The sequence below is a fragment of the Artemia franciscana genome, unplaced genomic scaffold (assembly GCF_032884065.1).
Source record: "Artemia franciscana unplaced genomic scaffold, ASM3288406v1 PGA_scaffold_32, whole genome shotgun sequence".
NCBI lineage: Eukaryota > Metazoa > Arthropoda > Branchiopoda > Anostraca > Artemiidae > Artemia > Artemia franciscana.
Genome location: NW_027062665.1, coordinates 2,233,165 through 2,251,268, shown reverse-complemented (window position 1 = coordinate 2,251,268; position 18,104 = coordinate 2,233,165). Strand labels below are relative to the sequence as shown.

Here is an 18,104-nt window from a genome sequence, read left to right as displayed (position 1 = left end):
CCTGTTCAATAAAAAAAATTCTAAAGGACATTACAAAACAATGCAACCATGATTTCCTAAATCTGTCTTCATTTAGTTTTGTTGGATCTTGGCTATATTCCCAATAATTTCAGCCAGATCTGCAAAAAAACGATGTTTTGTTCACGCAAAAATTCAACCAAATTTTTTTGAAAATATTTTGTCTTCATTGATGCCTCTTCGTCCGATCTACTACCTCTGTCCTATATACCAGTAGATTTCAGGGGGGAGAAAAAGTATATTCTCGGTATATTCCTGTGTCACCAATTAATGCAGTGGTTTTTTAAACTCCTTTTTTTTATTTACTGGACCACTATGTACCTTAGTCCAGTGCGGTGGCTTATTGGTTTATTCCATTTTGAAAAGATTTCCATTTTTGTCCAGTTTGTGGTGCCATACATCGAATCCACCTCAATGTTTTACCATAATTCATGTCTATCTGGATCTTTCTATATGGATCATTCTATATTTATGTGGAGTAGATTTCTATTCGAAATCTACTCCACCTCCCGAAGCTGTTTGCGATATGCTACAAATATGGTATTTTAGTAGCCTGCGCATGCATGATATACTTAAATTCACTTCTCTTCCTCTTTAAAGTTCAAACTTGAAGTCTAGGCTTAACACCCAATGAAAAATTCAAATTGATCCCCTAAGATGTTCTTGATATATTGCAAAAACTATTTTGATACCCAGGGTACATGTACTGTGTTTTTTTTCTGGTACTTGTATGATATAGCCCCGACCACTGCAGTTGTTCATCCATTGAGGTACTGTAAACGCCGGGTTTTTTCCGTTTGTTTCTTTCCGCTTAGTGTGAGACAAGACAAAGAGAAGTGACAGAATAGATAGAATGACAGAATAGAGAAGTGACAGAACAGAATAGACTTGGTCTATACATTTGCTCATTAAGTATTTTGACAGTGTGATGTATTTTGACAGTTTGAAGATAGAAAACAATTCTTACTTCATAATATGCAGAATAATTATATCTACCATAGTATACCTGCAAGACCCGATAAACTTTACCCCCACCGAAACTCCCCTAATGAGCAAACATATAGCCTAATTTTGTTCCTAAAGAATTATATTTTTACCAGACTTAGGTATGTCAAAAAGTTCGTGGTAACGAAGTGACCCGGCTCAATAGTAACCGAAACTCAAAAAACTAGATTTTGATACCAACAGAATCATCGAACGAATCGGATTTTTAAGCTTATTTTAAACATGTAAATAACATTAAATTTATTCCTGTCGATCAAAAGTTACGAGCCTGATACAAGTTTCCTTATATTCGAAAAAAAGGGGAAAATCCCCTAAAGTAATAGAATCTCAATGAAAATTGCACCATCAAATTCGGCATATCAGAGAACCCTACTGTAGAGGTTTCAAGCTCCTATCTTTAAAAAAGTAGAATTTTATACTTTTTGCCAGAACAAAGATCACGGATTCGTGTATATTTGTCTGTTGTTTGTTTTCCATGGGTGCTCATATCAACCCAGTTTTTCTAGAACACTAGGAAAGGACTCATTCTAACGGAAGTTAAAAGATATAGTACCCTTTTTATGTGATTAAATAAAAAAAAACAAGTTTTTTTAACTGAAAGTAAGGAGCAACATTAAAACTTAAAACGAACAGAAATTACTTCGTATATAAAAGGGGCTGATTCCTCATCAACGCCCCGCTCTTTACGCTAAAGTTTGACTTTTTCTCTCAACTCTTTTTTTTAAAGTGAAAAAAAACTTTAGCGTAAAGAGCAGGGCGTTAATGAGGAAGCAGCCTCTTTCATATACGAAGTAATTTCTGTTCGTTTCAAGTTTTAATGTTGCTCCTTACTTCCAGTTAAAAAAAATTTGTTTTTTTATTTAATTTCTGAACGTTTTAGAATCAATGCATGTTTTGATTTTGGCTCTCCGCAGAGAAATGATTAAAACGAAATTTGCATATTTATTCATTTGGCTAAATGGCTTTCTCATAGTTTTGATCGAATGATTTTGAGAAAAAAAGAGCGGGGGAGGAAGCCTAGTTGCCCTCCGATTTTTTAGTTACTTAAAAAGGCAACTATTGAACTTTTTATTTTTTACAAATGTTTTTATTCGTAAAAGATATACGTAACTTATAAATTAGCTTAGGCAATGAACTTTTGTATCCTTATGTTTTTATTACATATATGAGGGGGTTCACCCCCTTGTCAACACCTCGCTCTTTACACTAAAGCTTAAATTTTATCCCAATTCATTAAGAATGACCCCTGAATCATAAAAGCCGTAGAATAAATAGTTGAAATTACAAAAAATACTTTAGTGTAAAGAGCAAGGTATTAGGAGGAGGTGACCCCCTTTCATGCGTAATAATTTCTGTTCGCTTTAAGTCTTAATGCTGCTCCTTACTTCCAATTGAAAAAACTTTTTCATATTCATTTTTTAATTTTTTTTTAAATAATGCTAGAAATTTTTGCGCTCCCTTCATGGAAATTTTCTTCCCCCATGACAATTGCCTCGACAAAAAGTTCCCCCAGCATATCCCCCTCTTCTCAACAACTCCCCCCAACCAAAAAATCCCCCTGAAAACGTATGTACACTTCCCAATACACATTACTATATGTAAGAAGAGATCAAAGTTTGTAACTTGTAGCCCCTCCCACGGGGACTGTGGGGGAGTAAGTCGTCCCCAAAGACATAGTTATAAGGTTTTTCTACTACGCTGAATAAAGTGGCTATCTCAGAATTCTGATCCTTTGACTTTGGGAAAACAATTAGCCTGGGAGGGGGCCTAGGTGCCCTCCAATTTTTTCGTCACTTAAAAAGGGCACTAGAACTTTCCATTTCCGTTAGAATTAGCCTTCTCGCAACATTCTAGGACCACTATGTCGATACGATCACCCCTGGGGAAAAAAATTAAAAAACAAACAAACAAATAAACACGCATCCGTGATCTGTCTTCTGGCAAAAAAATACAAAATCCCACATTTTTATAGATGGGAGCTTGAAACTTCTACAACAGGGTTCTCTGATACGCTGAATCTGATGGTGTGATTTTCGTTAATATTTTATGACTTTTACGGGGTGTTTCCCTATTTTCTAAAATAAGGCAACTTTTCTCAGGCTCGTAACTTTTGATGGGTAAAACTAAACTTGATGAAGCTTATATATTCACAATCAGTATTAAACTTCGATTCTTTTGATGTAGCTATTGGTATCAAAATTCCATTTTTTGGAGTTTTGGTTACTATTGACCCGGGTCGCTTCTTACTACAGTTCGTTACCACGAACTGTTTAATTAACTACAGCTACTACGTTATTACTACGTTACCTATTACTACTATTACTACGTTACGACGAACTGTTTGACTAAAAAATTTCAAGTTCAACACGGCCCCCTCCGACGCCATTTGTTTCTAAAATAGTCCAATCAAAATTCTTAGATTGCTATTTTGGTCAAAAAAGTTGAAAGGCCTATTAACTGCGTCTTTAGAGGTATTATGACCCCCCAGAGTCCCTGGGGAACGATTTTTAAGTTATGAAACTTGCCCATTGTTTACATATAGCAGGAATATTGTTGAAAAAGCTTTATGTTTAATAGAGAGGAGAAGGGGCTTGTACAAGAAGTATCTGAGTGATAGATCATATGAAAACAAAAGGAATGTAACGAAAGTGGAAAAGGCATTAAAATATGAACTGAGGAGGCGTAAATCGGAGGCCATGGATAAAATTCCTGAGGATCTGGAAGATGCAGCAATACGGCATAATAGTGAAGTAACCCCTATTCCCTGGAACGGATGTTCTGGATCAAAGTTTATATTATATGTCTGTTAATCCTAACAGGTATCTCTGTTGCCAGAGCTTAGCTTTGATGACAGAACAATTAGATACACAGTTTGTGTAAACCCAAATTTGACAAAGACGAAACAGAATCAACCAACTAAAATAATTACTTTTCTTTCTTGAAAAGATGTCTGATGATTTTTAGACAACCATGACGATGTGAAGATAGGAAACCATAATTTGTCTCGTACCTTCTCATTATTTAAGATTCTTACCTGGACATCATGTCTTAATGGATACCCAAAACCTGGGTAATTATACCATTTGACCGCGTCATCCTCTTCTTTTGGGCATTATAACAAAATTATGTGCGTAAGCAGTGCTTCCTTTGGTCTGGTAGCCTACTAAAAAAGAAGGGATTAAAGAAAACGGAAGACTCAAAATTGGCTTGGGAAAAGCTATAATTGCTGGTACTCAAATTTACAAAAAAAAATATAAAAATCTAAGAAAATCTAACCTAAAGTACTCTAAAATTAGTGAAGGAGCTTTTATATTTTGAGTTTGCATCAGATGAAAAGAAGAACAAACTGTACAAAATTTGCTACTTTTATTCTCACTTGATTAACGATCTTTCCATTTTGTTGTATTATTTTGGTTAAGGACTAACAAAAAGAGAAATATCATAAAGAAACAAATAAACGGGACTTCAGCCAGTAGAAAGAAAAGATAAAAACCGAAATGACGCAGATATTTCACCTGTATGGTAAGGGGAGTCTTTAACGCTGATGAAACACAGATAAAAACTAAAATGACCTAAAAACAAAAAAAAGTAAAATCAAGAAATGAAAACAATTAATATTAATATCTACAATTGGTGCAACTGATCCATAGAGGTCACAGAAGCTAATAGAGTTACTTCAACGAGAATCCCAAAGTAACTGGATAAAATAATATAAAATGGAAGTGAAGTTAATTATTGTGTGTTTATAGGTTAATTAATCCTATGTTTATACATAGGATTTTAAATCAATCTGGTTTCCAACTTTTCTTCTTGTTTTAGTTCCCTTTTTTGGTTTCTAGCAACTTCCATATCTTGATTTTTCTCAGGCCAAAGACGTCTTGTTTGATACATGCGAAAGATTTGCATTTGTTACTCTCTTTTTGTCTTTCCAACTGGACTTAAATCACATTTTTTAAAAAAAAATTTTTGAGGATAAAGTCTTTATCCTTAAAGCCGAAAAGGCTTTAAGTCTTTTTCGGTGATAAATTTTGGCTTGAAATTTTGTGTTTATCGATAGACAGCTGATTATTCGAGGAATTAGTCGTTGATAAGTCTTAGGCGGGAAATCGCTTGAAAATGGAAAAAATTTAGAGAACGAGTGATTGTACAAAACTGGTATTACAAGAAGCTCATCTATAAGGAGCGCTTGTGGCTGAGCGCCTTCCAAGGGCACTATTATGCCGCATAAATATCTTTAAAAACATCAATTCTTAGTTTGAAATAATTTTCCAGCTTAAATTAGACATTTCTTTTTACTCAAAAGGTATACTAATTTTGAGAAAGGAATGCTATTTTACATAATATTACTTTATCAATTACTTTATCTTTTTTCATTTTATCTTTATCTTTTTTACTTTATCAGTTACTATTTATGACTTTATCTTTTTTGACGCGACTAATACAACACAGATCTGGTTTGACCTAACGCTTATAGTTGCCTTGACCCAACGACACACATAAGGCAGCCCCCAATAATAACAAATACATCCATTCCTATTGGGCACAATATTCATTATTTCACCTAGTGGCACGTTGTTTATCATTTTATAGGAAAACTTTTTGTAGCCATGAGACTAAATTCTGCATTTTTACAGGTATTTCTCTTCACATGCTTGACTACTGGCATCATAGCTACTGGGGAGACGAAGAAGGAATCGCGAAAGGGGAGGTACCTTGATGCAATGCTGGACTGGCCCTACTTCAGTCAAAACTGGCAGACGTCAGCAGCCTGGCAGGGTGGATATCATCCATCTTACTCCTACTTTCCTCCAGATAGGCTGAATGCAATATCTTGGGCTGAGCAACCATTTAGCCCATCATTTTATCCATACGGGCCTGTTCGTGGCCCTGCACAAAACTCAGTTTTTTACAGGCCGACGGCCTCAAATTTGTATTATCAACCCATGGGCAATATCCCAGGTATCCCACAAAACTGGATGCCAGTACAAAATATTAATATCCCACCTCTCAAATATATTACAGGAACTACCCATAAGGATACAGTTGAGCCTGGGATTATTTCTTCTCCAGAGAATAATCACCATCTCACAATTGTCTTTGATGAATATCAGCCTATTCCATTAGTTAATTCTTTATCTGAAATAACCAATGACATAGCTAATGATGACAGTAACCTAGCTTCAGCAGTCAAAGTAAGTCATACATCAACAACTGAGAATTATAACGATCTTACCGATAATATTTTGAAAAATTCAAGCAACCAAGAGGTTGCGTTGAATACAGAGGTTGCATTGAATCATATAGTGAACTTAGTTCAATACCAACCAGGTCCTTCGGAAAACTCTGTATTTGGAACAACAACTGATAAAGCAATTGATATCGATAATATAGCAAGTAGTATTACATCAGTAACTCAAATGAATTCTAAATCCACAACTGAGCAGTATGGTTATTCTGACGTTGGTGTGGATTCAAATATCCCCGACCAAGGACCTAATAAAGCCGTTGAAGGTACGTTGCCTACAACAGAATCAACAAATGAAGCTTCACCTTTTAATGTTATAACTATTTCAGATAACGAAGAAACAACATTCATAACAGAGTCTGACAATGGATTTGACCTTGAGGATGTAAATTTGTCTACTGAAAAGCCTCACGAATTTACAATTGAAATTAACTCTGATGAGGTTGGTGAAATAGTAAGCACTGAATTTCCTATAACTAGTAGTGATGTGTTTTCTACTTTAACAAAAGGAGAAACTTTAGATCATAACGCAATAAAAGACTCCTCTGAAACCTCTACAGATGCATCATTTTCCAAAACAACCGTTCCAATATCCTCTAGCGTGGCTCAAACTGTTGCAGCCGCAACTTGGTCTTCTTTAAGTGATGATTATGTTGCAAATAATATGTCATCTCTGGATCCAGATATGTTGCAATTGAATGACTCGACGTCAATTGTAACGGTAGAAGTTGGTATAAAGTGCTCAAGTAAGGCAAAACTAAGAAAAGCAATGGTCAAATTTCTAAGAGAAATGGATTACAGGATTCAGGTTCTTGTTGCAGAAAGTAATTGCGGGCCTAGCTTTGCGTCTGTTACTAGTAATATGTCATTTTTAATCAAAATGAATGAAATGACTCCGGTTGATTTATTCAAAAAGATAAAATTACAGTGCTACTTTGGATGCACCATCGGATCTGAAACCTTTTACTTTAGAGACTTTAAATTCGAGCAATCTGAGGAGGTGCAGCACCTTCTTTCCCTTCCAGAAAATATGTCGTGTGGAACTCGCAGGACTGATGTAGCTAGAATTAAAAATGGTGAGAATGCAAGAGATGGTCAGTATCCATGGATGGCTGCCGTTTTCATTCACTACTATGATCCTGAATTCTCAAGTTTTGTCTTGCTGTATTGTGGTGGCTCAATAATAAGTCCTTTCCACATTTTGACTGCTGCTCATTGCCTTTCAAGCATCAAAGATCATCCTAATGTTTTTGTTCACGCTGGGAGCGTTAGTTTACCCTTTAATAATATATCTGCTACCCTGGAGAATATAGATCGGGAGAATGTTGCAGAAGATGAGAAAGACTTAAATCCCTTGGAGCTGATCCAAGACATACTTAAACAGCTTTCTGATCCTAAAATCATTGAAAAGCCGGGAGTATTGAGATTTGTAAGTGATTTATTATCAGCTAATATGGATAAAAAAGATGGAAGACAGGGAAGAAAAATAAGTAAAACAGTTGAAGAACGTGCCAAGGCCTTGGAAGAAGCGCTAGAAAACCAGTTTCCAGAGCTACTTTTTGCTGAAGGAGGATCGTTGCATACAGATTTTAGGGTTGATGAAGACCGCGCTGAGAACGACTTTGCAATCATCAAATTAAAGAAACCCTTAGAATTCAATGACTATATTCGTCCAATATGCCTTGGTCCACCCAATATCAATTTTGAAAACCAAAGGGGAGTAATCACTGGGTGGGGTGCAACGACTGAGGCAGAAGGGAGCATACAACTACAAGTAGCTTCAACACCAATATGGTCACTTGAAAAATGTAAAGAGCTTTACCCTATATCAATAATAAATCCTGGAGAAACTAGTGTTTGTGCAGGTGGTGTTGATCCTGTGACAAGTGTTACAGCGTGTAGGGGAGACTCAGGAGGTCCATTGCAGTATCAGCTGCGCGATGGAAGATGGTCCGTCATTGGAATTGTTTCTTACGCTCTTAATGAAAGTTGTAGCTATGCGCCAACTGTTTACGCTAAGGTCTCAAGTAGTATTCCATGGATACGTCAGACCACATATCTAGAATTGACATCATAAGTTAACGTAAATAGCCTACAAGCATAATATTTTGAAAATTGTCCAAAGCGTCTTCTCGTTTCACCAGAATTATTGGATCCGTAAATACAGTATGTAGATTGGCTTTGTTCAAATAGAAAAGTTTGACACAACAAAAAAGCTCAATATAAAAGTAACAAATGATAATTTACTAGTAACCTATTTAGTGATATAAATGTAATTTAGGAATTGCAGCAAACTTTAAAGATTAGCTTAAAATAAACAGAACTAATGATAATTTAGTAAAAATAGCAATAGTTTGGAAATTGTAAACAACTTAACCATTAAAATCAAAATAATAGTTTAATAATATGAGGATATTTTCCCCTAGCTTGAACACCTACACGGGAGAAGAGGAAACTTAATCGCTTGGTTTCCCTTGAAATCTCAGGGTATTTATGATATTAGCTTTAATTTCCCATATCCTCCGATTAACTCGATTATTTCCAGATTTGTTTTTTTAATTTATGCAAATTTTTAGGTTTTCCTTCTTCAAATAGACCTGTTTAATAACAGACAATTTTTGTTTGTTTAATTTAGTTAAAATTAAAATTTTAGTTTGTTTAATAACAAACGACTTATGCAAAACAATCCTTCAATTTTTAAGGAAAAGGACCTTCATATGCAGTAGTGCAGTTCTCAGCCAAGCTGAAAAAAGAAACGTGGATGAAAAATAAAAAAAAAAGAAAAGACCAAATTGCAAAAAAAGGAATTAGAATAAAAAAAAAGAAGGAATCACATTAAAAAATTGGTTAATGGATCCTTTGCACATTGCAGAAATGCATGCGGAAATCCGTCCGTATCGTTTTGAACGATACCCCAGAAAACGCTACGTTTTAAGCCAAAGTTTTCAAAATAAATGCATTAGCGTGGATGAAGACAGGTTCTAAGAGAAGATTATTGGAAAATTTGTCTCTCGATTTATTCCTTATACTGCTAAGGACCCATAGAAGACCAAAATGAAAGAAATTCAGTCTGAAACAACAAAAAACTTGATATTCTCTAGTCATACTTTTATTCATTTAAAAACCTTTCCAAGAATCCGTCCTGATTGGACTAAATTGTTGCGGAAAGCCAGAGAGTTTTTCAAGCACGAAAATGGACGGAATCTCCGCACGGATTGCTAAATCCTGACGGACTTCTGCAATGTGTACATTTTACCATGAGCGATTACTTATGTATGTATGTTTACTAGAATACCAGAGGTAGTGAAAATGAAACCTGATTGTTTGAATCGGTTGAATTGTTTGAGTTGGTTGAATTGAAATAGTGAGATTGAATTGTGAAAATGAAACCTGATTGTTAGAATTGGTTGAATTGTTTGAATTGGTTGAATTGTTTGAATTGTTGAATTGGTTAAATTGTTTGAATTGGTTGAATTGAAATAGTGAAATTGAATAGTGAAAATGAACCCTGATTGTTTGAATTGGTTAAATTTTTTGAATTGGTTGAATTGAAATAATGAGATCGAATTGTGAAAATGAAACCTGATTGTTTGAATTGGTTGAATTGTTTGAATTGTGTGAATTGGTTGAATTGAAATAATGAGATTGAATTGTGAAAATGAAACCTGATTGTTTGAATTGGTTGAATTGTTTGAATTGTTGAATTGGTTGAACTGGTTGAATTGAAATAGTGAAATTGAATAGGGAAAATGAGACCTGATTGTTTGAATTGGTTGAATTGTTTGAATTGTTTGAAACTTACTACACCATATACGTCTCAAAACATTAGGAAGACTCAGAAATTTTATTTAAAGAAAAAGTCCTCCATATGCAATTTTTGGCAGTAGCGGGTATCAAATTTAAATAAAGAAAGGTGGTTGAACAATCAGCAAAATTCAGCTAAAAACATATGGCACCAAACCGTTTAAGAAATTGCAGCTTTCCTTTGAAGGTTTAATTGTCTTTAAAAATTACCGGATTGTTAACGCTTAATTTTTACGAAGGAAAAGCGTTGTCAAACTAAATTAATTAGATTTTCCTATTTATTTTCTCAGCTCAGCTGTTAACACCGAAAAAAAATATGTTACTGTCATGGAAACTAAATAAACTCGAAATAACCTAAACAGAATATCGGCTTTTAAGTTTTCAAAATCGGTGTTTTCTGGTATGAATTGACCTAAGATGTGTCCAGGAATGCATAGAATATATATCTTGATGTTTTTGGTATTTTAAGCAAAATCATAATTTGAAACATTTATTTTCTGATTGACATAGAGGCGTAAATTGCAGCTTCCTTATCATAAATTCATATTTTTCAAAGGGAACACAAAACTTGAATTTAAGCACAGCATGCTAGAAATTCAAACTAGAAGCACAAATTACTTTAGTAACCAAAATTTTCAAATTTTAGAATTTCACTGATTTAGTATCTGTTTTGTTAGAGCAAATAGAAAAAGTGGAGATATATAGAATAGAAATAGAAAATTTTCAGATTTTAGTAACTCTCTGATATTGTGTCTTTTTTGTTAGAGCAAATAGAAAAAAAATGTGTTTTTTCTATAATTCTGTGATGAAATGGTGTCTTAGTTTCATTGGCTTATATATGTGACATATTTACGTAAAGCTGCCTTGGATACGAAAGGGGCGATTAGTTTGTCAAAAATTAAATATTCTTTACCATTTTTTTATTTTTTTATTTTAGCTTAAGTAACTTTCTGGACGGGACAGAAGTAGCACAAACTGTACGAGCTGTTGCTACTGGTATTCCCTTGGGACTAACGATTATAGATTTAATTGTAGATTTGTCAGATTATTTTGTTAAGGAAATTCAATTTTTCTAAACTACTAACTTTGCCTTTTTTAAAAATTTGTAGTTCTTCTGCCTGAAAATGTCAAGGCAGTAAAAAAAAAGGCTAAACTCTACCTGAATGGTTCTTTTGTATGAAAATTTAAGCCAATGAAGAGACGAAAATGTCTTGAATCACGAGATTTTTAACAAGTGGTCCTTCAGCTTCTCTGCAGCTAAAATATGTTTCAGGAAAAAATTATGAAGTCTGAGTCTGGCTATTAGATTTTTCACATATGTTTGTTAAATGTCTATCTACATATTGTACCGAAAGAAATTAGCTGCTTTACTTTTTTTGTAATTGGAGTATTTCAGACATTTTTTTGGATTTGGCCATGTCCAAACACAGTAAATGATTTTTTAGACAACTCTACCTTTCCATTTATATATGAAGCGAAAATGCATAAAAAAAATGGGCAAAATTTTCAATAAGACAGTGAAAATTACAAGACAATAATTTTTCAAAACAAAAATAATAATGAAAATCTAAACATTTCGGGCTCAAATCCAGAAGCCTCTACCAACAGAAAAAAACTAAACAAACATATAAAGAAAAGAAAATTAAAAATTACAATGAAACGCAATACAAAAAAAAACAACAACAACAAAACAAAGGAATAAAAGTCATAATCAAATAAATTCCGATATTGTAGAGAAACATCGCAGATATTTTGCTTTGATAAGATGATATTTTGCGGTTTGTTTCTCTTCCATATCGGATTTTGTTTAATTGTGAGTTTTTTTGTTTTTTTTTTTTTTCATCGTTTTATCTTCTTTTCTTTATGTGTTTTGTTTAGTCTATTTTTTTTTCTTTTATCTTTCGTTTATAAAGGCTTCCAGAAGTGAAACTTTAATTCGTATTTTTATTATTATTTTTAGTTTGTAAAATTGAATTTTTTTTCACAGTCCAATCAAAAATGTTATCCATTTTTAATATATTTCCGGTCAAATAAATATATGACGCTATAATTTTTTGCATAATAAATCACTGATTAGAAATTTTTTTAGGATTTTATGAAAAACGATTGTTTAACAAGTAAATACACCTTTGGCTAAAATAGTCATCTTTGCTCTTTAGCATTCTTAAATATGAGAATATTTTCGTAAGATCAATTTCTCATTATTGCTTAATTGGTTTTTATTTCAGCTACAGGGATGAGGGTTTTTTTTTATATAGAAGCGCCAATGAAAATACAACGAGTTTTGTATGGTTAGGGCTATTTGTCACTAATTAAATATAGATTAGCAAGGCCGACTTAAGAAAATACGTCACAGAAATGAGCCAACTGAATGAGAGCACACTTTTTAACTGGGAACTGAAGGACGGTTCTTCCTTTTTTTCTCTTTTGTTTTATATCGAGTTGTTTTCATCATTTGTGAAATAATCGTTTATGCAAGTGCAATAATTACGTATACATTTGTGCCACTGATCGATAAATTTATACGTATTTGCGCTCATACATTGCTCGTTTAACTTACAGAGCTAATTTATTTATAATTTATCTATAATTTATTAAATATTTTATTTAAGAAAAGAATTATGTTGTGTTATAATTTACCATTGCGATTTGTCAGTATGGTATAGTTGAATTGCTTATTCTTCTACCTTCCATTGCTACCAAAACTGTAGTCAAACTGTAGCGACGATTTGGGTTTTTTCCTTGTTATGTTTTGCCGTTCTGACCGAGTGTGTTGGTGCGCTGCATTCAAGATCCTTTGTCTCAGAGGGCGAGGGTTCGAATACTAGTGTATCCAATTATTTAGTTTTGGATGGGGGTCAGTTGTGTGACCCTGTGAGCTCAGCCAGAGTCGACCCAGCTCTAAATGGGTACCTGGAGAAATCTGGGAAAGGTAAATAGGAAGGGTGTGCGAAATCACAGGATGGTTGGCCCCCAACCCCCCATTGCACTCCCTGGCTGAAGGGCCGAGAAATGGAGATCAGCACTGCCAGTAGAGACTGTAAAGTCTAATTCCATATTATTTACCTTTTACTTTATGTTTTTTTTTTGTTTCTTTCAATTTTCCTCAAAACAGGAAATCCTAGCTTCCACCTCAGTAGATTTTCGATATTTCAGATTTTACTTTATTTGCCAATGTTTTATAAGAATAGAAAAATTGCACAAAATTCCAGTACTCCAGATAAAAATGTAAAACTGACCATGCTCTATGAAGCAGAACGTCAATTCACAAAGATTTTGGGTAAGCAAAATTCATTTCTTACAGTCAGTTGGGAGGGGGTAAATTGGTCAGTTTTTATTTTTCAATAAGAATATCAAAGAATTGCCATTTTTTGATGAAATTTTTTAAAGAAATAGAGAAGAGGATCAAAAACCCTTGGGGGCATATGCTTTCCTTCTTGTGATTTATGACTTTGAAAGTTGTGCCGTCAACTGACATTGTTAAACAGCTGTATATATTTGATATCCAATCAATCATCACCTGAGGGCTCGGGCCAAGTGACTTTGCATGCACCCAACCAGAAAACGGTATATCATTAAAATATCAGCTGCAAAATCTTTGCAGGGTACCTACTATTGCAGGGCAGCAGAAATGTAGATCTTTTTACAGTGTATTCTTGTAAATTTGAGTGTTCTTGTCAAAAAGAAGCTGTGACAAAAAAAAATACTGGGTCGCAAGTTCGGTTGCTAAATTGCCTAATTTATTTGCTATTTCATTACTTTTGAGCATTAATTAATTCAGTAATTACAATCATATACTGGTAAGGGCTTATTTCAAAATATTTGGGATTATCAAATAAACTGAAAACACTTGCTGGGAAGGACAATTTTAATATTTGAAGTTGTCGCCAAGATTTGAGAGATTATATTTAAGTGTGTTTTGGTCTATTTAACTTAATGTGTTGTGCTATTTCATTACTTTTGAGAATTAATTAATTCAGTAATTACAATCATATACTGGTAAGGGCTTATTTCAAAACTATTTGGGATTATCAAATAAACTGAAAACACTGGGTGGGAAGGACAGTTTTAATATTTTAACTTTAATATATTTTAATATTTGAAGTTATCGCCAAGATTTGAGAGATTCCATTTAAGTGTGTTTTTGTCTATTTAACCTAAAAAAAAAAAAATTATGTGATCAAATGCATCCCAAAACGGTTTAAACCCCTTCACATTGGATCCAAAATCCCGAGCAAGGGTATTGCGGGTAGATACAAATTCACCTGATATAATTAATGTTTCTGCAACTCCTTACCACACGGGTATTTTTAATTACCTTGGTAATTAACAATTGGTAATTGGTAATTACCTTGAAGTGAAAATTTCGAGAAGTTGTTTGGCTCAAATGGGTTCATATTTGCAAATTTCGGGCGAGTAAGGTTCTTCTCGCGTAAATGCAGAATAAAAATATTATGTTTTAGAGTTCCTGTATAGGTCTAAGACCAGTCGAACACTGTTTTAAGAGTACTCGGTTTTTATTTTGTATTTTTTGGAATTATGCATCAATCTACTCTCCATGTGCATTAAATGGACTAGTAGCCATCACAATAAATATTTGATCATAGCAAGGTATTTTGCACAAATTATATTTAATTTGTCTACATTAGTATTAAACTCAAATAGCGAAAAGACTGTAAAGTTTGATTAAGTACTTGAAAGAGGATGGCCAAATAAGAACTGGGATATTCACCGACAGAAAAGTTAGTTATTTTTAAAGTCGTCAAGAGCATCTTCAGTACCATCTGTAGGTAAATCCTATTCTTCTCCTTCTGACTCGCCGTCTGATTCATGTGATTGTAATTTTGGTTTATGGAACTAATCTCCTTTAAGTATTTTGGTTCAAGAAGCTTGAGGTTTAGGGAACTATGGACTAACTTTACAGTTCCTTCCCCCGGATTGCCTGTCCGTTGCTTATAGCTGCATTTATAAAATACAGCTTTATTATTATTATTATATATTTATTATTATTATAAAATACATTCAATTTAAAATAATTTTTTATAATATTTATAAAAATATTCAATATTTTCATCTAAGTCAGAGTTTCTCTCTGTTGCTGCTAGGGTTTCTTTTCCTAGTAATTTTTTCTTGTTCTTAAGTTTTTTCCAGATAGCACCGAAATAAAAAGAAAACAAAAAGTTAAATTTTTATTTGTTAAATCGATGGTTTTGATCCTATGATTAATAGAGCAATTAATTTGTTGTTCCCAATCACCCTTGTACGTCAAACCTTCTCGCTTTGAAGATCGGAGACATGTCACTAGTTTTGAACTTATCATGTGGTCTACTGTCAGTCAGGATGATTATACATCATAAAAAATATATATGCATATATCTATCTGTATATATAAATAAGTTGTTTGTGTGTTATGTCTGTCTGTCTGTCTGTCCGCATATGACGTCTGAATTATTTCATTATATACCAATTCAAAAGCGAATGTATTCAAGCCAAAAAAACTAAAAAACTAAAAAAAAGGTAAAAACTAAAAAAAAACTAAAAAGAAAAAACAACTAAAAAATAATAAAAAAAAACTAAAAAAGCTAAAAAACTAAAAAAACTAAAAAAGAAAAAAAGGAAAAAACTGAAAAATAAAGGAGAAAAACAAAACTAAAAAAATAAAAATAATAATAAAAAAAACTAAAAAGGTAAAAACTGCAAAAAACAACTAATAAGAAAAAGAAAAAAACTAAAAAAACTAAAAAAAAGGTAAAAACCAAAAAAAAACTAAAAAGAAAAAAAGGGGAAAACCACAAAAATTTATTTCATCATATACCAATTCAAAAACGAATGCATATACAGACCAGGACACAAATGACGACCGGGACACACGGAATATAAATGACGACCGGGATACACGGACACAACTACAACGGGGACGCCGGGGGGCACAGGGGGATATTTAAATGATGATGGCGACACAGTAAATGTTCGATTAGTAATCACCATCAACAAAGCTCAAAGACAATCATTAGAACCATGAGGTATAGATCTGAATACGGATTGTTTTTCCCATGGACAATTATATGTTGCATGTTCAAGAGTCGGTAAACTTAAAAAATGCGGTATAGATCTGAATACGGATTGTTTTCCCATGGACAATTATTATGTTGCATGTTCAAGAGTTGGTAAACCTGACAATCTATTTATATGGACAGACAATGGGACAGCAAAGAATGTTGTATATTCAAAAGTTTTACGTAGTTAAATATATATATATATATATATATATATATATATATATATATATATATATATATATATATATATATATATATATATATATATATATATATATATATATATATATATATATATATATATATATATATATATATATATATATATATATAAATATACTAGCTGTTGGGGTGGCGCTTCACGCCATCCCCAACGCCTAGTTGGAGGGGGCGCTTCGCATCCCCCCCCCCAAGCCCCCCCGCGTGCGTAAGTCTTTACGCGCCATATTAGTTACGCGCCATTGTAGTTGTGTCCCTGTGTCCCAACTGTGAATATAGATATATATATATATATATATATATATATATATATATATATATATATATATATATATATATATATATATATATATATATATGTTTTTAACTACGTAAAACTTGCGAATATACAACATTCTTCGCTGTCCCATTGTCTGTGCATATAAATAGATTGTCAGGTTTACCGACTCTTGCAACATATGCAACATATGCAACATGAACATGCAACATATAGTTGTCCATGGGAAAAAAATCCGTATTCAGATCTATACCTCATTATTCTAATGATTGCCCTTGAGCTTTGTTGATGGTGGTTGCTAATCGACCATTCCCTGTGTCGCCATCGTCATTTTTGTATCCCTCTGTGCCCCCCGGCGTCCCCGTTGTAGTTGTGTCCCTGTGTCCCGGTCGTCATTTATATTCCCTGTGTTTCGGTCGTCGTTTGTGTCCCGGTGTTCCAGTCTGTTATTTCTCTTTGAGTGTCCCGGTCGTCATTTATATTCCCTGTGTCCCGGTGTCCCGGTCTTCATTTGTGTCCCGGTGTCCCGTTCTGTATATACATTCGTTTTTGAATTGGTCTTTTTTTTAGTTTTTAGTTTTTTACCTTTTTTTAGTTTTTTTTTAGTTATACCTCATGATTCTAATGATTGCCCTTGAGCTTTGTTGATGGTGATTGCTAATCGAACATTCCCTATGTCCCTGTCGCCATTTATAGTTCCCCCTGTGCCCCCCGGTGTCCCTGTTGTAGTTGTTTCCCTGTGTCCCGGTCGTCATTTGTGTCCCGGTGTCCCAGTCTGTAATCTATATATATAAAAATAAGTTGTCTGTGTGTGTGTGTGTCGAGTGAAGTCATGTTAGCGTCGACTGACGTCATGTTTGTCGACTGACGAAATTACAGACCGGGACATCGGGACACAAATGACGACCGGGACATAGGGAATATAAATGACGACCGGGACACTCAAAGAGAAAGCGACCGGGACACAAGGAATGTTCGATTAGCAGTCACCATCAACTAAGCACCGGGACACAAATGACGACCGGGACACAGGGAATATAAATGACGACCAGGACACTCATAGAGAAATTACAGACCGGGACACCGGAACACAAATGACGACCGGGACACAGTGAAACAACAACAACGGGGACGCCGGGGGGCACAGGGGGATATATAAATGACGACAGGGACACAGGGAATGCTCGATTAGCAATCACCATCAACAAAGCTCAAGGGCAATCATTAGAATAATGAGGTATAGATCTGAATACAGATTGTTTTTCCCATGGACAATTATATATTGCATGTTCAAGAGTCGGTAAATCTGACAATCTATTTATATGCACAGACAATGGGACAGCCAAGAATGTTGTATATTCGCAAGCTTTACGTAGTAAAATATATATATATATATATATATATATATATATATATATATATATATATATATATATATATATATATATATATATATATATATATATATATATATATA

The 18,104-nt window shown here is 33.8% G+C and overlaps 1 protein-coding gene across 2 annotated transcripts in view; it reads left to right on the top strand.

Annotated features, from left to right (window-relative positions):
- Positions 1-9,111, top strand: part of LOC136041660 (uncharacterized) — a 46,989-nt gene extending 37,878 nt beyond the window's left edge. For both annotated transcript variants that reach the window (XM_065726371.1, XM_065726373.1), the window contains exon 2: positions 5,658-9,111. In XM_065726371.1, the coding sequence (XP_065582443.1) occupies positions 5,658-8,345 (2,688 nt within the window). In that variant the 3' untranslated portion in view covers positions 8,346-9,111. The remainder of the gene's footprint in view (positions 1-5,657) is intronic.
- The last annotated feature ends 8,993 nt before the right edge of the window (positions 9,112-18,104 follow it).